Source organism: Mustela putorius, unplaced genomic scaffold, assembly GCF_011764305.1.
Source record: "Mustela putorius furo isolate JIRA1106 unplaced genomic scaffold, ASM1176430v1.1 tig00537297_pilon_pilon_pilon, whole genome shotgun sequence".
In the NCBI taxonomy this organism is placed as follows: Eukaryota; Metazoa; Chordata; class Mammalia; order Carnivora; family Mustelidae; genus Mustela; species Mustela putorius.
Genome location: NW_025422435.1, coordinates 1,316,009 through 1,338,531, shown reverse-complemented (window position 1 = coordinate 1,338,531; position 22,523 = coordinate 1,316,009). Strand labels below are relative to the sequence as shown.

General features: G+C 38.9%; 1 protein-coding gene across 3 annotated transcripts in view; it reads left to right on the top strand.

The window, feature by feature from the left end:
• PHKA1 (phosphorylase kinase regulatory subunit alpha 1) overlaps nt 1-21,276 on the top strand; it is a 148,573-nt gene extending 127,297 nt beyond the window's left edge. Inside the window, exons 22-32 of one of the 3 annotated variants that reach the window (XM_013048219.2) lie at nt 386-465; nt 1,711-1,789; nt 1,900-2,029; nt 7,172-7,273; nt 8,262-8,377; nt 8,514-8,552; nt 10,179-10,229; nt 12,747-12,917; nt 15,269-15,322; nt 17,210-17,410; nt 18,620-21,276. In XM_013048219.2, the coding sequence (XP_012903673.1) occupies nt 386-465; nt 1,711-1,789; nt 1,900-2,029; nt 7,172-7,273; nt 8,262-8,377; nt 8,514-8,552; nt 10,179-10,229; nt 12,747-12,917; nt 15,269-15,322; nt 17,210-17,410; nt 18,620-18,793 (1,197 nt within the window). In that variant the 3' untranslated portion in view covers nt 18,794-21,276. The remainder of the gene's footprint in view (nt 1-385; nt 466-1,710; nt 1,790-1,899; nt 2,030-7,171; nt 7,274-8,261; nt 8,378-8,513; nt 8,553-10,178; nt 10,230-12,746; nt 12,918-15,268; nt 15,323-17,209; nt 17,411-18,619) is intronic. The other 2 variants (XM_013048220.2, XM_045074010.1) reach the window with 2 other exon arrangements.
• The last annotated feature ends 1,247 nt before the right edge of the window (nt 21,277-22,523 follow it).

Here is a 22,523-nt window from a genome sequence, read left to right as displayed (position 1 = left end):
GATTTTTAAGGCAAGCACAACATCTAATCATTTGAGATGTCGTCTTTCTGGCATAAAGTTCCTGATACTCAATTCGTTTTTTTTGTCTCTGAATGTCAAGTGCACAATACCAAAGTTTATAAATGATAAGATGTTATAAATGATAAGAATTCTACAGCTTAAGAATGAATTTACAGTAGGCTAAACTTCCTATCTCTTAGGAGATAAAAATACCTCATTGTTTCTTCTTAAAAATCTCTCTCTTCAGATCTACATATTTCCTGAAAAAGATGGTTTTGTGTCTCAATAAATTAAGGGGAAGCAGAGGTCTGTGGGCCAAGAGTAATTGTCATGGAAAGCTAAAGTGGTATGGGAAGGATAATGCTGTTATGCTCTCTCTTCGTAGGCCTGCACAGCCCTTCTCTCCCACCAGAAACATTTGACAGTGGGACTCCCTCCAGAACCTCGAGAGAAGACCATCTCTGCGTGAGTATGGTTTTTGGTTGGGTCCGATCAAGCTTCTCTGAGACTTTAAGGAGCTGTGTGAACTGACCACAATTCTCTTTCCCTAATCTGTTACTGAATGATAATGGCCTACATGTGTGGGCTTCTGTCAGAGACACTTGGCATGAGAATGTTGATAATGACAGGGCATGAGTGAATGAAAGAGTATATCCACAAGAAGTAGTATGCAAATGTAGTTTGCTTTTTATGATTTTTTTTTTTTTTGGTCGTGGTGATGATGGTTTTTGTTTTTGTACTTGTTTTTTACTTATTGGTTTTCCTGAGCCTTACATCCAAAGGCAGTCCAAAGCAGGGCAGGCAACTAGAATTAGCATCCACAAAGTATCTGCTATACTCTAGACTTTCTTCCAAGCCTCTCTCTTTGACTTATAGATGGCTATTTTCTCCTTATGTCTCTTCACAATTCTTCCCTCTATATGTGTCTTTGTGTCCAGATTTCCCTAATTTTTATATAAGATCACTAGGCATAAAGGATTAGGACCCAATCAATGATCTTACTCAAACTTAATTACCTCTGTAAAAACCTCATCTCCAAATAAGGTCACACTCTGAGGGACTCTAGGCTAGGATTTCAATATATGAACTTTGACAGCACACAATTCAACCCATAATACCTTACTCTTAGCAAACAGAACCTTTTTATCACAAATCAGATCAATTTTTGCCACTACTGTGGCAATCCAAAAGAAGATGGCATTGTCCATGCCCCATTCCTCCAGAGTGATTAGTATCAAAGGAGAGTCAGAAGTGTGGGAAGAGGTATGCTTATTTCTGTGTGTGTGTGTGTGTGTGTGTGTGTGTATAAACTGATGAAACTATAAAATCAATATAACTAAGGTATGATCATAAAATAACAAAATGGTTTCCAAAAGGCAAAGCTTAAATTTAGTTTATTACTTTCTGGCCATAATGGTTACTTGTCATATGTTTAGAATTAACCATGAAAGACTGGTCTGGAAAGACCTCGTGGGTGATTTTAAAATAAAAGTTTGAAGAAGAAAGGCAATCCAGCTTTAGAGAGGAAAGAGGAGAGCTTTCCTGAGTTGACAGAGGCCAAAGTGGTTTGGGGAGGCAATGAACTTTTAAGGACTGAAAGAACCAAATGCTGCCAACAATGATTAAACACTGAAGGTTTTTTATTTTCTCTGTGTACTGAAGCTTAAACAGTGACAGAATTTTGTCTTTCTTCACCATCTTCTCCCTCAGACCTCTGCCCTATGAAGTGCTCACTCAGCTGATAGATGAAGCCAGTGAAGGGGACATGAGCATCTCGATCCTTACACAGGTGAGCAGAATTATGACATCTAATATGGTGATTGATATTTTTGTTTTCATTTGATCTGGTGCTTTGTGAGACCTGGACCATAATTTTTTCTATATTCATTCCACGCACAGGAAATAATGGTATATCTAGCCATGTATATGCGAACTCAGCCTAGCCTCTTTGCCGAAATGTTTCGACTTCGAATTGGTCTAATCATACAAGTTATGGCTACAGAACTGGCCCACTCCCTCCGATGCTCAGGTACTCATTTTAGTAACTATTTTTGGCAGAATTCATTATTAATGTAGGGCTATTGTGTTTTGGATCGGGAGGGAAAGAAAGTGAAAACATTTTATTAGCAGCTCAGAAGCTGCATATAGCAATCTTGTTCCCATGTTAGTCAACTTCTATTTCTACAAATCACGAGACTGGTATTATGACAGATTTATGTATTTGTTCTGCAACTTTACAATTCCACCTCTTGGGGGCTCTGCACTCCAAATTACATTCTTTCCAACTTCTAGTGTGAGCCTAAGTATGCATCAAATTTGAGTGTGACAGACTGGCTTTGATTCTGACTCGGGCAGTGCAGTTTCTTTTTTTTTTTTTTTTAAGATTTTATTTATTTACCTGACAGAAAGAAACAGAGCACAAGCAGAGGGAGCAGTAGGCAGAGGGAGAGAGAGAAGTAGGCTCTCCTCTAAGCAGGGAGCCTGATGTGGGGCTCGATCCCACTGAAGCCGAAGGCAGACACTTAACCCACTGAGCTATCCAGGCACCTTGGCAGTGTAGTTTCTTGACCCCAGATTAAGTCACCACATCAGTGTGATCATATTGTCAGTATTCTGTCTAGTCAATAACAGGATGGAATAAAGGAATGCCATATTTCTGTTGATATTTACCTGACAGTACTCTCCTTGAAATTAACTGTAGGTGTATTGGCAAGATAACAGGTTTAGTTAGAGGAAAAACAGGGGTCTATGGAAGCTGTACAAAATTGTATAAAGTGTGAGGGAGGGAACGGGACTGCCATGGTGTGACTATTTTTTTTTTCATTGGTATTTGTTTGATTGCAATAAGAATGGTGAAATAACAGAGATAGAGATTGTATTAAAAAATGATATTAGAGTTGCAAAACTCAATTTTAGCCATTATTTCTGTTACCTTTCCCCGAAAGGCTTTTAATTGAGCTATTAACAAGTAGCTAAATTTATTGGCTTGAGTCTAACCTAAATTACATAATTAATATTAAAATAACCTTTTGAAGGAAAAGAGCTAATCATTATTTTATACCTACCATATGTTAGACTCTGGGGATTTTTGCTTTCTATTTACATATATTATCTCATTTAATCCTTATGACCATGCTCTGGAGAAGATATTTGTGTTCTACTTTTAAATAAATCATCTGAATCTCAGAAAGATTAAATAACTTGCCTAAAGTAACTTTACTTGCCTAGTAAATAGTACCATTTGAGTCAAAGTCTGCCTGATTACAAATGATTTCCAGCTCAGCACATTGTTATGGATTACATGTATTGCACATATACATATATTACATATATACACACACACATATATACATGTATTACATATACACTCGCACACATATGCAGGGATGTTTTATTAGGGTCTAATTATTTAAAAGATTATTTATTTATTTATTTTTGGACAGACAGAGATCACAAGTAGGTGGAGAGGCAGGCAGAGAGAGAGGGGGAAGCAGGCTCCCTGCTGTGCAGAGAGCCTGATGCGGGGCTCGATCCCGGGACCCTGGAATCATGACCTGAGTCGAAGGCAGAGGCTTTAACCCACTGAGCCACCCAGGCGCCCCAGGGTCTAATTTAATCATAAACCCCATTCATCAGTTATCTTTCATTTCCTATTACTGATTTTTTTTTCCCTGTGGATTCATCAAAACCATGGCTCTTCTTATACAATGAAATCAAGATCCCTGGGTCTGATACTCGAAACGCCAACCGTCCTACCTCCTATTTTCACAGTATTTCCCACTAATTTTATCAGTTACCATCCTTGGAGACTGATGTCTCCTCTGATTTCCAAAGCATTTATTGTCTACAATTCTCATTTGGTACTTAGTATAGACATTTTTTTAATTATTTATCTTGTTTACATGTGTAATCTCTCCCAAATAGCTGTTAAACTTCTCAAGGTCAAGTACTTGTCATAACTGTTTGTTACTAAAGTCATGACCTACATGTAGTAAGGTGGTTATTATTTTTTCTTTTTCAAGTTTTTATTTAAATTCTAGTTGGTTAACATACAGTGAAATATTAGTTTCAGGTCTAGAATTTAGTGGCTCATCATTTACATACAATACCGAGCGCACATCACTACCAGTGCACTCCTTAATTCCCATCACCCATTTAACCCATCCCCCTGCTCACCTCCCCTCTAGTAACCCTCAGTTTGTTCTATATAGTTAAGAGTCTGTTTTCTCTCGCTTCCACCCCGCCATGTTCATCTGTTTTGTTTCTCAGATTCCACATGGGAGTGAAATCATATGGTATTTGTCTTTCTCTGACTGACTTGTTTTGCTTAGCGTAATATTCCCTGGCTCCAACCACATCATTGCAAAAAGCAAGATTTCATTCTTTTTGATGGCTGAGTAATATTCCATTATATATATATATTTATATATATATGTGGTTAAGCCTCTGCCTTCAGCTCAGGTCATGATCTCAGGGTCCTGGGATTGAATCCCGTATTGGGCTTTCTGCTCGGCAGGGAACCTGCTTCCTCCTCTCTCTCTCTGCTTGCCTCTCTGCCTACTTGTGACCTCTCTCTGTCAAATAAATAAATAAAATCATATATATATATATATATATATATATATATATATATATATATAACAAAAGCTTCTGCACAGCAAAGGAAATAGTCAAGAAAACAAAGAAGCAACCCACAGAATAGGAGCAGATATTTGCAAATGACAGTACAGACAAAAGGTTGATATCCAGGATCTATAAAGAACTCCTCAAACTCAACAAACACAAAGCAGACAATCATATCAAAAAATGGGCAGAAGATATGAACAGACACTTCTCCAATCATGACATACAAATGGCTATCAGACACATGAAAAAATGTTCATCATCACTAGCCATCAGGAAGATTCGAATTAAAACCACATTGAGATATCACCTTACACCAGTTAGAATGGCCAAAATTAGCAAGACAGGAAACAACATGTGTTGGAGGGGATGTGGAGAAAGGGGAACCCTCTTACACTGTTGGTGGGAATGCAAGTTGGTGCAGCCTCTTTGGAGAACAGTGTGGAGATTCCTCAAGAAATTAAAAATAGAACTTCCCTATGACCCTGCAATTGCACTCCTGGGTATCTACCCCAAAGATACAGATGTAATGAAAAGAAGGGCCATCTGTACCCCAATGTTTATAGCAGCAATGGCCACGGTCACCAAACTGTGGAAAGAACCAAGATGCCCTTCAACGGACGAATGGATAAGGAAGATGTGGTCCATATACACCATGGAGTATTATGCCTCCATCAGAAAGGATGAATACCCAACTTTTGTAGCAACATGGATGGGACTGGAAGAGATTATGCTGAGTGAAATAAGTCAAGCAGAGAGAGTCAATTATCATATGGTTTCACTTATTTGTGGAGCATAACAAATATCATGGAGGACAGGGGGTGTTAGAGAGAAGGGAGTTGGGGTAAATTGGAAGGGGAGGTGAACCATGAGAGACTATGGACTCTGAAAAACAATCTGAGGGGTTTTAAGTGGTGGAGGGTGGGAGGTTGGGGGAACCAGGTGGTGGGTATTATAGAGGGCACGGATTGCATGGAGCACTGGGTGTGGTACAAAAACAATGAATACTGCTATGCTGAAAATAAATTAAAAATAAATTTTATATATATTTTTATATATATATATATATATACATATATTTTTATATTCTCCACTTCTTTATCCATTCATCAGTCAATGGACGTTGGTGCTCCTTCCATAATTTGGCTTTTGTTGATAATGCTGCTATAAATATTGGGGTGCAGCTGTCCCTTCGAATCGCTATGTTTGTATCCTTCAGTTAAATACCTGTAGTGCAATTGCTGGGTCGTTGGGGTAGCTCTATTTTCAACTTCTTGAGGGACCTCCAAATTATTTTCCACAGTGGCTGTACTAGCTTCCATTCCAACCAACAGTGTTAAAGAGGGTTCCCCTTTTTCCACATCCTCACCAACATATGTTGTTTCCTGGCTTGTTAATTTTAGCCATTCTGAGTGGTGTGAGGTGATATCTCATTGTGGGTTTTTTTTTAAGATTTTATTTATTCACAAGGAGGGGGAGAGGGAGAAGCAGACTCCCCAGTGAGCAGGGAGCCCAACTCGGGGCTTGATCACAGGACCCTGAGATCATGACCTGACTGGAAGGCAGACGCTTAACCTACTGAGCCACCCAGGTGCCCCACTCATTGTGGTTTTGATTTGTACTTTCCCAATGCCAGGGGATGTTGATCATTTTTTCACATGTCTATTGGCCATTTGCCAATAGTATTTCTTCTGTATTTAGATATGTATTTCACATGTCTAATGGCCATTTGCCATTTCTTTTTTAGAAAAATGTCTCTTCATGTTTTATGCCCATTTCTTGGGTAGATTATTTGTTTTTTGGGAGCTGGGTGTGATAAGTTCTTTACAGATTTTGGATACTGGCACTTTATCTGATAAGGCATTTGCAAATATGTTCTCCTATTCTGTAGATTGCCTTTAGTTTTGTTGACTGCTCCCTTTGCTGTGCAAAAGTTTTTATCTTGATGAAGTCCCAGTAGTTCATTTTTGCTTCCTTTCCTTGCCTTTGCTGCAACGGTGGCTCAACATCTGCAAACCAATCAATGTGATACACCACATTAATAAAAGAAAGGACAAGAACTATATGATCCTCTCAATAGATCCAGAAAAAGCATTTGATAAAGTACAGCATGCCTTCTTGTTTAAAACTCTCCACGGTGTAGGAATAGAGGGAACATACCTCAATATCAGAAAAGCCATATGTGGGAAACCCACAGCAAATATCATCCTCAACAGGGAAAAATAAAGCTTTTTCTCTAAGGTCTGGGACACAACAGGGTTATCCACTCTCACCACTGCTATTCAACATAGTACTAGAAGTCCTAGACTCAGCCATCAGACAACAAAAAGAAATAAAAGGATAAAAGGCATCCAGATTGGCAAAGAAGAAGTTAAGCTTTCACTGTTCACAGATGACATGACATTCTATGTGGAAGCCCAAAAGATTACATCCCAAAATTGCTAGAACTCATACAGGAATTCAGCAAATTGGCGGGATATAATATCACTGCGCTGAAGTCAGTTGCATTTCTATACACTAACAACGTCCTAACATTTCTGATGAATAGCTGAGGAAGCCACAGACAGCCTCATGAATCTCAGTCCTTCGGCCATGAAGAACCTCCTGCATCACATTCTCAGTGGCAAGGAGTTTGGAGTGGAACGAAGTGGTAAGATTTGAGTAATGGCATTTCCATTTTAGAGTGTTAGTTTTATCCCACTGATTTTAAAATGTTTTTCTTTTATCAGAGGAACCTTTCCCCCAACTAAATAGAAACCCAATATACGAAACAATTAAAAGCAAAGCTGTCTTCTGGAACAAGATTTGGAAACTACTGTATGTCTCTTTTTTTCTCCTTAAATGATATATCCCCTAAGTAGATTACTACCATGTTTTATTTTGAACTGTTCTATCTATTCCTTTACATTATCCTAAATGTCCACTTTAGGACAACCAGCAGCCCATATCACTTGAAACTTTCTTGTATTCCATTTGGCAATAATTCAATAGCATTTACAGTGGTGTGCCTATGTGTATGAAGCTGTTACAGTACATCTGATACATCCTTTCACCTTTGAATTCAGACACATCTTGGAGTCCATCACAAATTAATCCTCCACCTGCACTTGGTGGTTTGTCTGTGGAATTTGGTATCAAGCACCTAAAACAGGGCAAATGAAAAAGTTTATCTCTCATGCTCAACTTCAGGCTTAGGATAAAGAAATATACAATGTCAGGTGGATGGATACTAGACCCCAGAGTGGTAAAAAAAAAAAAAAAAATATATATATATATATATATATATATATATAAAGCAGTGCTTCTCAAGCCTTACTGTGCATAAGAATAACCTGGGAAACTTGCTAAAATGCAAACTGCTTCAGTTTGACAACTGAACAAACTGAAGCAACCTTCTTCAGTTTGACAACAGTAGGCCTGGAGTGGGACCCAAAATTCAACTAACAAGCTCCTAGGAGATGCTGATGCTGCTGGTCCGTGGACCACACTTTGAATAGCAAGGTTATAGTTGGTTGGTTGTTTTTTATTATTATTAACATAAAAGGAGGACACATATCCAAGTCTTTTAAGCATGGTGGAGAAAATAATTTGAACCTAATTATCCTCTCTCTTTCTCTTTAACCTGTCATGCTATGTAGTTCGTCCCACTGATTCAAATGTTAGCCCTGCTATCTCTATCCATGAGATTGGTGCTGTTGGGGCAACCAAAACAGAACGAACTGGGATAATGCAGTTAAAAAGTGAGATAAAGCAGGTAAGACATCTTGATATCTCGGGAGATGAGCTAGGATATTGTCATGTTTAAGAATCTTCTTTTGGAATCAGACTTTGTTGGGATGGTGTGTTTTGTTTCATATCCTGCATTTAATCAGAGCCATTTTTTTTTTCAGGTGGAATTTCGTAGACTATCTGTCTCAACTGAGAGTCAGGTGAAACAACTAGGGACCCTTTAACATAATTTAACCTGCCTTTAGGCATGTATAACATGCATGAGTTCATGGCCTTTTTACAAATAAGATAATAAACCACACATCAGCTTGTTTGATTCTCCATTGTAACATTCATTTTGCAGATCATTTTCTTCTTCTAGACCAAACTATTTTACTAATTTTAGGAGGGAGGTAATTTGTTTCTGATAACAAGAAATTGAAACCCTGAATTCTTCTTGTTTAAATTAACATATAATTTTGGAATGAATTTTCTTTATGAAACTAGTCTCCAATTCCTTACTTTTAAGAACAGGTATTAGAGAGAACACCAGATGAGGTGAGGGCCTTTAAAAAAATCTACTTTCAGACATTGTCCCCAAATTAGATTTTTATCATTGTCATGATAGAGGCATATGGAAAGTATGTGGACACATAGAGGAAAAAACATCTAAATCAGCCTGGGAGTTGGTGGGAGTCCTCGAACATCATACTGTAGCCTCTTACTCATCTTTCCCTGCATATGAGAATAGGCAGATTATTGTGCTCTAGAAAGAAATATTTAACATAAACTTCCATAGCTTCTTTCAAAACTCTGGGAAATCATGTAATTTCAGAGTCTTTGAGTTGAGAAAGTACTGAGTGGGTCTCCCCCAGTAGCGCTTTTTATGAAAATCTTAAAACTACTCCTCCTGCCTTCCAAATTGATTTATGGTAGCTTGCAGAATTAGCACATCCAGAGGAGGAGAAACAAAATGGAAATTTTATTTGTTTGGGGTTTTGTAGGAATCAGAACCATTAAGGACAAGAATGAGGCCAATGCTTGAAGTTCAATTTGAAGGAAATTATTCAGATTTATATTATGCAAGGGCAAGAACTGAATGGAATAAGAAACGGCTTTGAAATAGAAAAGTGGTCACTTCTACAGGTTTTTTGGCAGATAATTTGGATAATCTGAACATTTTTCTATCTGAAAGGTGAAAGAACTATGCTTCATACTGAAGAGTTAAACTGATGTTGTTGTCAAACAATCCTTGTTTTGGCCAAGGGTGATTGGCTAACCATTTTACAGTTGTTTATAGTCACACAGTATTACCTACAAGTTCATTATTTATTTAGAACTTGAACATGTTCCCAGCTAGATTACTATGATATTAAGGACTTGACCTATGCAGCTATATCATTTAATTCTTTTTTTACACATCTACTACCTATAGGACTTCAAGAGAGGCCAAATCATTAGGGCTGTAATTTTGATGATTGAGAGTGCTAAATTTTCATTACTTTCTAATTTCTAATTATTGATTTCTGTCTTTACCTGCCTCTCTGGTATTTCATATTGTTCTAAATCCTTTTCTCTACCACTCACCAATGCCCTTTTTTCTGATCATGGAAAAAATATTTTTAAGGGTCGGTATTTTTTTGTTTGTTTTGTTTTGCTTTTGGTTTTGGTTTTACTCTTTACCATGACTTCTAGAGTAAGGCTATTGCATCAGCGTTTTAAATAACATGCTGGCTAGCTACTTGAATTGTCTGTAATTTTATTCTACTAATAACTTTTAAAAACACAAATGTTTGCCTTGCCTCATCCCTTTGAAAATCTTATTTTGTCAATTTTTTTTTTTATAGTCCAATGGTGGTCATCCCTTGGGTATAGATTTGATGTCATCGTCTTTTCTGGTAACTGCTGTTATATTATATACCAATCATAAGTGCTTTGAGTGTGCTGTTATGTAAGTCATGACATATACTGACTGACTGAAAAGATAAACAAATGAATCAAGAACAAAAAAATAAGTATATAAATCAACTTCATGTGTGGGAATAAAATCTTTCTATTTGTTTTCCCAAAAGGGTAGGGAAGGAGATTCAACTCCAGCCTCTTCTATTTCAGAAAGCAAAATTCAATTTAATAAGTACTTGCTAAGTGTCTGTTTATACACTTATTCTTTCAAATACTATAATTAATCGCATGCCTACTATCTGCCAGGCACTGTGCTGGATAGTATCAGCAACCCCTAGGAACTTCTTAAAAATGTAAAATCTTGATCCCTACCCTAGGCCTACTGAATTAGAAAGGTTTGGGTGAGGCCTAGCAATCTGTGCTTTAATAAACTTTCTAGGTGATTCTGAAGCACTTTTAAGTCTGAAAACCACTGGATTGGCTATTGTTCTGATTATTAATTTATTTAGTTAATATTAATTGAGTGCCAGTTTTGTGCCAGGCACTGGAAATACAATAGAGAACAAAACATATTTCGTCCTTGCACTCATGAAGGTTACATTTTATGTTTTATTTATTTGTTTAGTTGACAGAGATCACAAGTAGGCCTAGAGGCAGGCAGAGAGAGAGGAAGGGAAGCAGGCTCCTCCCTGAGCAAAGAGCCCAACACGGGGCTCAATCCCAGGACCCTGGGACCAGGACCTGAGCCGAAGGCAGAGGCTTTAACCCACTGAGCCACCCAGGTGCCCCATGAAGGTTACATTTTAGGAAGACTGATCTCCGATTAAATGTCGTTGGTTTAAATCAATGATTCATAATGTAATGGACTATGATTTCAGATTTCTTAAACTGAAGATATTAAGGCAACTCCAACTTTGTTTTTTTTTTTTTAAGATTGTATTAGCTATCATGGGTCCCTTGAATTTCCATATGAATATTAGGATAAGCTCATCAATTTCTGCAAAGAACCCAGTTGGGATTATGATGATTGTGTTCAATCTGTAGATAAATTTCAAGAGTATTGCCATCTTAACAATGTTAAGTCTTCTGGGGGCACCTGGGTGGCTCAGTGGGTTAAAGCCTCTGCTTTCGGCTCGGGTCATGATCCCAGGGTTTTGGGATCAAGCCCCGCATTGGGCTCTCTGCTCGGCAGGGAGCCTGCTTCCTCCTCTCTCTCTGCCTGCCTCTCTGCCTGCTTGTGGTCTCTGTCTGTCAGATAAATAAATAAAATCTTTAAAAAAAAAACAATGTTAAGTCTTCTGACCTATGAACATGGGATTTCTTTCCACTCTGTAATTTCTTTCAACGTGTCTTAAAGTTTTCAGAGTATACGTTTTATCCTTCTTTCATTAAATTTATTCCTACGTATTTTATTCTTTCAGATGCTATTTTAAATGAGATTGTTTTCTTAGTTTCATTTTCAGATTATTTATTGCTACTATTTAGAAATATGGTTGATTTTATACTGATCTTATATTGTACAATTTTACTGAACTCATTTATTAGTTCTAATTGCTTTTTTGTGAATTCATTCTATATAAGATCATGTCACCTGCAGATATAGTTTTACTTCTTCCTTTCCATTCTGGATGATGTTTATTCCTTTTCTTGCTTAATATCACTGGCTAGAAACTCTGTTACTATGCTGATCAGAAGTAGCAAGAGTAAAAAACATCTTTTTTTGAGAGAGAGAGAAAGAGAAAACATAGATGGGGAGAGGGGGAGGGGCAAAGGGAAGAGGGAGAAAGAGAATCATAAGCACCTCCACTTCCAGCACGAAGACTGATGCAGCACTTGATCTCTCAACCCCGAGATCATGACCTGAGCCAAAATCAAAAGGTGGATGCTTAACCAACCAAACCACCCAGGCATCCCTACTTCTTTTTTAATACAAATATTTATAACATAAATTTCTATTTAAGCACTGCTTTAGCATCCCTTAAGTTTTTCTATGCTGTGTTTTCATTGATCTCAGAGTGTTTTCTAATTTTCCTTGTGATTTTTTTTCTTAAACCACCAGTTATTTAGGGGTATATTATCTGATTTCCACATATTTGTAAATTTCCTAAATTTCCTTCTGTTACTGATTTCTAATTTCACTGTAGTCAGAGGACATGCTTGGTATGATTTCAGTTCTTTTAATTTGACTGAAGCTTGTGTTGAAAGCACCAGACTAAGGCATAGACCAGCTAGAAGTTTAACAGAGATAACCAAGGATAGAGATAGCTAAGAACCTCCTAGATGATCAATATTTCTATGGCTCCTTTTAAGTATCACTAGATTGCTTTCTAAAAAGATTGTATCTGTTTACATTGTTGCTAGCTATTCACAAGTCTACTGGCTTCACTGTAACTTCTTTATCTTGGAAGTTACACTTAATATGTGGTTTCTAATTCTATAGTGTGTTTATTACTCTGTTCAGAGGAACAGAGATGACTTTTTCTTCATGTTCTTTCCTCCCCTTTTCTCCAAAGTCACCTGGAACACCTGTGGCTTCAAGTAGTGGGCCTTTTCCTAGTGCATTTGGTCAACAGACATCTAAAGATAATCGTCAAGGTCAGTGGCAACGTCGAAGAAGGCTAGATGGAGCACTGAACAGAGTGCCAGTTGGATTTTATCAAAAAGTATGGAAAGTTTTACAGAAGGTGAGAATAACATTGTAGACATCTCTTTATTTTCCCCCTTGGTATCCTCAGGCCCTTTGGTTGGGATATGACATGACTGTGACATCACCACAATTATATAAATGTCATAAGCTCTTATGGACAAAACATAGAAGAAGATCTCATTAGCAAAGTTATTTGGGGTTTTTTTTGGTATTATTTATGATTCAGTCTCTTTCTATTATTGTTGTTATAGTCTTGTTTATAAATTAGATTTCAAAAATTATGGCTTCTCTGCTGTTGGCCATAGTTGAACATTGTCAGACATTGTGATACATTTGCTGCTTATCAAATTTGGCCACAAAGAGCCCACTTTCTTTGTAGCTACTGTAGAGTGGAAATGTTTTTTTGTAGCAATGTGCTGACACTATTGTGAAATGACTGTGGTATCTGAGGAGTTAGTGTAAGAATCTATTAAATTTTTTCTTGGATGAAAACTACCAAATAAATCCAAGATCCTAGTGATGCTAATGGCCCAAAGACTCTGTTGGCATGGCCAATTTTTGTTTTTCTTTAAAAGGCTTAGCTTGCCAAAGATAGTTAAGGGGACCTCACACCATTATGACTGTGACAACTTTAGAGGGCCAGGCAGTCCACTGTATTCATTCATGGGTCTCATTTATAGTTTCTTAGATGCCACTTTCTGCCTCATTACCGTTGACAAGGACCTGAAGAAAATTTCATCCAGAACTTCAAACCCTTTAGTTACATTTTCCCCCTTAGTATACTGATATTCATTCTTCTAGGGACAGAAACAGGTGATCTTTGGGAAAGGTAAAAGTTGATTCTTCAGACTACCAGCTCTGGCAATCTTCTTTTCAAAGAGTACTTAAAACTTTCTTTCCTCTCTCTAACATCTACAGACAGGTATTTTATCTGTACAGTTATGCCTGTGCTGTGGCAATTCTATTTCACAAACATGTAGTAAGTGCTGTTCTACCCCAGATACATGGAAGGTATGTGTTTTTGTCATCAGGGAGTTTAATCCATAGTTACTTTCTTAAATAGCAGCGATAATGCAAAGCTAAGATGTGTTATGATAAAGGTGCAAAACCTTAAGGCCTTGAGACTGTAAGAAAAGGAACATTTAAATGACTAGGAAGATTGACTATTTTGTGGCAGAATCAAACCCTGGACTTGGAACCCTCATGTAAGAGGAAAAACAAATGCCCTCTGCTTTGTCATTCCACTCCTTTTAGAGGATGAATGTAACATAATTACTTTGCACATATGCTTGCAGGCTGGTAATTCTCTGTACAAAGACTGTCATTTGGCATATGAAACATGGGATGGAAGTATCTGGTACTAGAGTCAGTAAACCTATGGGATTGGAATCTTTGTGGCTTACTATATACTGTTTTGACTTACATAACATCTAAAATGGCAAATCATGGGGCACCTGGGTGGCTCAGTGGGGTAAGCCACTGCCTTCGGCTCAGGTCATGATCTCAGGGTCCTGGGATCGAGTCCAGCATCGGGCACTCTGCTCAGCAGGGAGCCTGCTTCCTCCTCTCTCTCTCTCTGCCTGCCTCTATGCCTCTATGTGATCTCTCTCTGTCAAATAAATAAATAAAATCTTTAAAAAAAATAAAAAAAATAAAATGGCAAGTCATTAATTCCCATTGCTTTTTAATAAATGAGTTGATGGTGAGAGAGAAGATAAAATGTCATTCATTTATGTAGTATTTCTTAAGCATCTGCTGTGCACTAGGCAGAGTCCTAGGTGTTAACAGCGAAAGAGCAAAGAACAAAATAGACAACAATCTCTGCCCTTATGGTGCTTGCATTCCCCCAGGGAGAGACAAACAATAGAGAATAAACATAATAAATAAGTAAATTATCTAGAATGTTAAAAGATGATAAGTACTATGGAAAAAGTACTGCAACATGAGGGCATCATCAACAGTGCTGATGGGGGATGCTTCACTAGAAAATACGGTAACTATACATGTCTGCAAGTGCAGGTTTTGAGTTTTCTTCAGCCTAAAAATCTTTCTGAAAGCCAATTAGTGATGTGTCTGGGACCTAGCATGAGACCTCTCAGATAGTCTCTGAATCTTTGGGGCTAGTCTCTCCCAGAAGGTAGACCTTCTCTATCTTTCCCACTCCTTTAAATAGAGGGTAAACCCTGCATGTCCTATAGTCCACCCATGCTTCTTGCCACACAGTAATTACAACCCATTGGCAAGGATACTTGGGCTGCAGGGCCTTTCACTGGCCTGGGATTACTCAGCATCTACCCAATGGAGCATACTTAGAAATACTAAGTGTCTCCTCACAGGCCCCAGTTGTCAGTATATCCTTGGTGACAACATGTCTTTGCTGTCTTGCAGTGTCACGGACTCTCTGTGGAAGGTTTTGTGCTTCCTTCTTCAACCACTAGAGAGGTGAGATTTTGTGTCTTTCACATTTATGTGACTGATTGTATAGCTAAAGTATTTCAGGGATCATTTTTTTAAATAATTGTTCTATGACTCCAAATCAACTAAATGTGGGGTGCATTAGAAGAAAAGAGAGAATGTTTTTTGAAAACAGAATGGGACTATGAGAGAGTAATTACATATTTTATGAATTATATAAGGACAGCCTCATTTAGTGGTTGACTAAATTAGGCTGGTTTGTGTGAGTGTGGCCAGAGTCAGAGAGGACAGACAAGATGGAGATCTAAGAATGGATGACCTCTCATGTTCCCATCCTTCTCATCCCCACCTTTCTCTAGTAGGGTTCCTGTAGACTTTCAGATGATGAACTAGTGGTCCTCAGCTCAAACTGTATGCCACAGCAACCTGAGCGCCCACCTCGAATTTAGCAGATTAAAATTTCCAGGGATGGGGCCTGAGCATCAGTACTTAAAAAAAAAATCCTTAGAATGAGCCTAATATGTAACTATGGTTGGAAAACATTGCCATGAACTACACACATATGTTATCAGGTGCCTTTATATTTCCCTCTGGCCCAATCACATTGAAATGATAAAAATAGCCTTTATACAAAACCAACAAAGGAACTAGAATTAGCAAATTAGGAATAGTAAGATTGCATAGTGGAAAATTTTCAAAAACACTGGCGTTGTTGCAGATAATGGCTGGAGGGGCCAGGGGAGAAAGCTAATGCTATGCTTCAGGGTTTCCCTCTTACCTAGAGGCCTCTTCTCTAATAAAGAACACCGTGTCTTCTATTTGTTCTTTCTCTGCTTTTAAGCAAGATTGAAATATTAGTGTAATTAATAACAATACATACCTGAATGGTACCTTTACGAGTCTTCAAAGTACCTTCACATGCTCTTTTCTTTGATCTTCAACACAGGTATATGAGACAGCCCAAAGAAGGGATCGTAATTCCCAATTTATAGAAAAGGAAACAAATTAAGGGAAACAAATTGCTCAAGGTCATAAAACTAGTAACTGACAAAGACAGGACTTGAACCTTGGCCTTTAAAGCCCAAATCTCTGGGCTGCCTGGGTGGCTCAGTCATTGAGCATCTACCTTAGGCTCAGGTCATGATCTTGGGGTCCTGGGATCGAGCCCCACATCGGGCTCCCTGCTCAGCAGGAAGCCTGCTTCTCCCTCTCCCACTCCCCCTGCTTTATTCCCTCTCTCACTGTCTCTCTCTGTGTGTCAAATAAATAAATGAAATCTTTTAAAAAACAAAAATAAAGTCCAAATCTCCAGTGCCACCATATACTCAATACAGTTTTACCCAAACTTATTCCTCAATCCTGTTCACCCTAAAGTTACTTTTTTATTTCTTCCTGCCTGCCCATTTTAATCTAACAGTATATAAATGTTCTACATAATTCTAGTCATCATGTAAATACAACTTTAAGTTCAACTTAGATTTTTCTTTTATGCACAGTCGTCATATTTACTCTCTTAAATGACTCTATAAAAACTCATGAAGTTGCTGTCCCATTATGTGCCATTATTTACACAACCATTCCCGTGTTTAGATTACTTTTGGTTTTACACTTGTGACATGCTGCTGTAAACACTCTTGCACATGGGGCCATTTTTTTCCTCTCTTGAATTATTAACTTAGGATGAAGGCTCTGAAATAGGACTGTGGGTTAGAGGGCACTGACACTTTTATGACTCTTGTTATTCATTGCCATATTGCCTTCCAAAAAGATTGAACCAATTTACTCACTCAGGTACTTTGAAGGAGACTGAGCAGAGCTCTTGGCTACTCTGTTTTTACTGCCTTTCAGAATAGGCGATTGATGCCTCCCAGATGATGGGCTCTTAGAAATTGATTCTATTTTTCTCTATCACAGATGACTCCAGGCGAGATTAAATTCTCTGTTCATGTGGAGTCGGTCTTGAATCGTGTACCTCAGCCCGAGTACCGCCAGCTTCTGGTTGAAGCCATCCTTGTCCTCACTATGATGGCAGATATTGAAATTCATAGCATAGGAAGCATCATTGCTGTGGAAAAAATAGTACATATTGCTAATGACTTGTTCCTTCAAGAACAGGTAAGCAAACGGCAACAACCCTGTTGTTTCCTCACAGGGGAATGTCTGACACTAACCTGACTGCAGAGCGCTTCATGAAGCCAAGGTCACTCTCTTGCACTCTCTTTCTCATAGCTCTCTTCTGGGCCCCCTTTGTAGTGAGTGGCTTTGAGCTCTGAGGGCTAAAGAAGTAGGTGGTGGGAGGACCTCTGTCTTTCACCAAGTGTTTTGCTATTGTATTAGATGGTAAAGTTGCCCAGAACTCATGAGGCTTTTATGCTTTTCATCATATTTCATTCTTATCAATTGATTTTCTGTAGCAAGAAGGACTTAGTAAGAAACTGTGGGATAGCATATCCTTTTTTGGACTATTAAGGAAAAGAGGTTTGATTTTTGCCCTGGTTTTGGTTTTGTTTTTGCATTCACTACTTACCTATAGGACAATATTAAAGTGAAACTTTTAATTCTACATTTAAAATTTTTCTTAATAGATCTTCTTTCAGGAAATTAACCCCGTTTAAGAAATGCAAACTTTTTATTGAAAGCTTTCCAAATGTTTCCTAGATGAAGAGTAGGAATACTAAGGTGAAGGCCATGCACTGTTGTCAACAGGAAGATCTCCAAAATGTGTTAATAGGTGTTTCGTTTTATTCGGCACTGTGGGGGAATGCAAAAGAAATCAAAATTATTTTTATTTTCCAGGACAGTCCTCATTTTAAAGATTCTGGATTGCTTTTAGTCCACATATCAAAAAGAAAAAAATGTGATCCCTTTTAGGCATAAACTCTAGCTTGGAAAGCTTACAGTCTATTTGAATTAAGTTGACTTGGAAAGAAATCAGGATCAAATGCAAGATAAAATAATATGGGTTGAAATCAGTGGTACTAGAAAGATTCAGACCAAAGTCCTTCTGGGGTGATTTGTCGTTATTAACATTTGACACTTAACAGACACAACTCATTTAATTAACTGTTATCTTTAACTTTCAAGAATTCTAAGCAATCAATACAAACAGTGCTATAGGACTGGGGACCTAGTGAAAACTGCATGTACAGAAATTCATATTTAACATATTGTGCCAAACTCTGATCCCTTCCCACCTAAACAGCCTAAGACCCAACTAGTTGGCAATGGGGAGGAGGCTCTGAGTTATCCTAATCAGGACTTTAATCAGTAGGATAAGTAATCTTGCCTTTCCCCTGTGTTCTCCCACCCTTAAAAACCAAACAGAAAACCCTCGGTGCCGATGACACCATGTTGGCCAAGGATCCTGCGTCTGGCATCTGTACTCTTCTGTATGACAGTGCACCCAGTGGCAGGTTTGGCACCATGACCTACCTCTCCAAGGCAGCTGCCACCTACGTGCAGGAGTTCCTGCCCCACAGCATCTGCGCCATGCAGTGAGGCCTTTGGGCCCTTGCTGCTGGGAGCCTTTTGACAGCTGGTTCCTGACTCCATTGATCGTGCATGAGACTGAAGCATGTCGGCCTGATCACTCCTCCCCTGCCCTTTTCCATTCCATCCCACCGAAGAAGAACAGAAAGTTCTGATAAACTAATTGCTTTAGAAGTGAACCATGGCCTGGGGGGATACGCTGCCCCCCCCCTCTCCGTCCTAGGCCTTAATTCTTTCACAGTTCCTGAGAGTTTGCATGTGTTTTTATTCTCTAGATCTGTTACAAACGTAGTTTTCTAACTACTGTTTGGAGTTTACCGCTGAAGTTTGGTTTTTCTCATGTGTAGTTTTATTGTGTGAATGAGTGGGGGCTGCTTTGGGACATTCTTCCAAGTGGGTAAACCCTGAATTGTTGGATTTTTATACTGCCGTAACTTGGAAATACCTATTCTAAGTGCCTTTTCTGGGGAAAAGAGAGTACCAGATCGTTGTTTCCTTCTTTACTCACATTTTGCCTCCCACAGAGTGGTGAACTCCTTTCTGTGTAGAATTATCCTCCCTGTTTTTGTCTTCTCTGTATCTGCATACATAATTGCTACTCTCCCTTTGGGGAAATATCAAAAAATGCAAGTGCAGCATCTATATTTAAGAATTTCTGTATTAATTACAGAAATTGATGAAGAATTGTGAAGATAACTGGTACTCAGAGATGTATTTGTAGCAGAAAATATAGAATAACCTGGGAGCCAGGAGCCCAGTTCCCAAAAGGAAAGGAAAAGAGAAGATGCCTGTGTGGCATCTTACACCAGGGGAGTAGAGAAGGAATCAGAAGTTGGTTATTGCCCTGAAGAGAGCCTTGTGCTCCAACCTTTGTCTATGAAGAGTGGGCTGACACACAGCACGCATGGCAATTGAAGTCTCTGTCTTTGGCACACTGGAACCCGGCAGTCCAGTCTACAGCTGCCTTACCAAGCAGTCCTTCCTTGGTGGTCCTTACTTGTGTCTCTGTCTCACTCGCCTACTCACTTTCTCCAGCATCCAGCCCTAGACCTGCCAGCAACTCCCTGCCTTCCTATCTGTTCTGAAATTCCTCACTTGCATTTTCACTCACTGATTCTAGTTAGTGTTCGTAGCTATGCGTATTTTGGTGTCTGTGGGCTTCTCTCTGTTTCTTGTAAATGCCTATATTTGGGTACATGTCTAAGCATACATGGCAATTTTTCTAAATATAAGTAGTTTCGATGTGTCTGTATATCTCTCTGTATCTACACTGGGCAGACTATGTAAATACGTGTTTGTTACATGGATGGGGGGTGACCGTGGCCTCCAGGCTGACGTACCCAGGGTAATGGAGGGCTCCTTAAGTCATTTTCCCTAGTCCCATGTTAAAGTAGCCTTGTTTGAAGAATGCTTCTCCTAACTTTCCGCCTTAGTTCAGGCTGCTGTAATAGAAGACAGTAGACTGGGTAGCTTAGACCACAACCACTCATTTTCCAAGTCTCTGGAGGCTGAGGGGGTCCAGGGTGGAGGCACCAGCAGATTCAACACCTGCTGAGGACCATCTTCCTGGATTGCAAAGGCCACCTTCCTGCAGTCTTCACATGGCAGAGAAAGGGATGGGCAGGGCAGGTACTCTCATCTCTTCTGCTTCTCAATAAGGGCACTAATTTTGTCATGGGACGAAATTACTTCATCTAATCCTGATTACCTTCGAAAAGCTCCCACCTCTAAGTACCATCACACTGGGGATAAGACTTCAAGGTATGAATATCAGAGGAAGATACATATTCAGTCCATAGCCCTCTCCTTCCCCTTATTTATGTGTAAAAACTCTACTTAAATTCCCTGTTTGCACTCAAGTAACTGCCTACACAATCCTTTCCTTTCTCTCAGAGTTTTCATATTTTTCTCCAAGAATGGGGATGGGGACACGGAGCACTTTAAACAATTCTCACTGAACCAGTGACAATCTTTTGAATACATGAATAAGTGAGCATAGGAAATAGGGTGAGAGAAAACAGATAGTGGAAATAGATAGATAGAGGATAGAGGATAGAAGATAGAGGATGGCTGACCTCTTTAGTAGGTCTCTTAGAGCAAATGGAAATACACAGTACGTAGCTCTCGGATCACGTGATTTTCTAATCGCTGATAAAGAGAATTTACAACCTGTTCTGAAACTGTTGGTCTTTTCACTGGCTGCGAGCATGCACAAACCACAGGAAGTACGTCTGGAGTGGCACCAGGTGAAAACCGCCACTCTCTCCCCTGCTAAGCTAAGTTGCCTGAACTAACCCATCACTATGCTCTCCATACAGTGCTACTTCACACTGAAAGCAACTTTTTGGAAAACTCTATTTGTGTTTTCTTCATTTTAAGCATGTGGTACTAAAAGACACCTTGGACCTTTTTTTTAAAAGCTCTTATGTTTTGAAAATAGAATTAAAAATTGGAATGTCCAATTAAATCACATCTGATGCCAGTGTGCCAAATTTTATGTGGTTTTTTGTGATTGGAGTTTCTTTGGTGGCTCTCTTTTACATACTCTGTTTAACTGTACAGTACAGCCAAAGCTCACTAATTGGGTCAAAGTGGAATAATATTAACACAGAAATCCTATATTATACATTATAGAACATGTTAGATAATATATGTAAAGAAATGCACTTTTATCTTTCAAACACATACCCACTCAAAACTAGGTTCACTAAATTAAAATGGGCTTAGTGACATCTTTAAGGGACCTGTTCTTTTTTTTTCCCCAAGTTTTTATTTAAATTAGTTACCTTACAGTGCTGTATTGGTTTCAGGAGTAGATTCTAGTGATTCATCACTACATATAACACCCAGAGCTCCTCATAATGATAGGGGACCTGTTCTGATGAATGAATAAGACTGATTTTTACTCAGAATTACAACTGTGTGCAAATGGTGCTTCTGTACCACTGGAGGGTACTTAAAGATAATTTGGTCTCCTAAGTATTATAAATATTTGGCAGAATCTTCTTTATACTACCTATTAACCTTTGTGTAACAAGTGAGGGTTTATTCAGTAAGGATGAACCAGTCTCCAGTCCCATCCTGGTTAATTAGGTTTTACTACACTGTGGGAATTTTATGCAACTGGTGGGGAAAAAGTTGTTGTTCTTAGCCACAGCTCACAAAAACCTCTACTATCCCCCATTGCACTTCCCAGTTAGTGTAGGTGCCTAGTACCTACACTAATGCAGTGGAGATAAATACAGTGTTGTCCACATTTAGTCTTCATTTCCTATTAAACCTGAGTGACCTTAGGGCTTGGTTTGCCCAGGACAGTCTCCATTTATGCCTGTTGTCCTGGCATAATTATTAATAGCACTCTTTGTCACTCTCAAAAGTGTCCCCAGTTTGGATGATACGATTGCCCTATATTTAGCAGAAGTCTGATTTCTTTTAAGGCTAGGCTTCAAGGGGCACCTGGGTGGCTCAGTGGGTTAAAGCCTCTTCCTTCGGCTCAGGTCACGATCCCAGGGTCCTGGGATCGAGCCCCACGTCGGGCTCTCTGCTCCTCAGGGAGCCTGCTTTCTCCCCTCTCTCTGCCTGCCTCTCTGCCTGCTTGTGATTTCCCTCTCTATCAAATAAATAAAATCTAAAAAAAAAAAAAAAGGCTAGGCCTCAAAACCAAGGACCTATTCTCAAACCACAAGCAATACTCTTGCAGTAGTGGTGTGGGGTAAGGAAACAGTGTGGGGAGACTTTC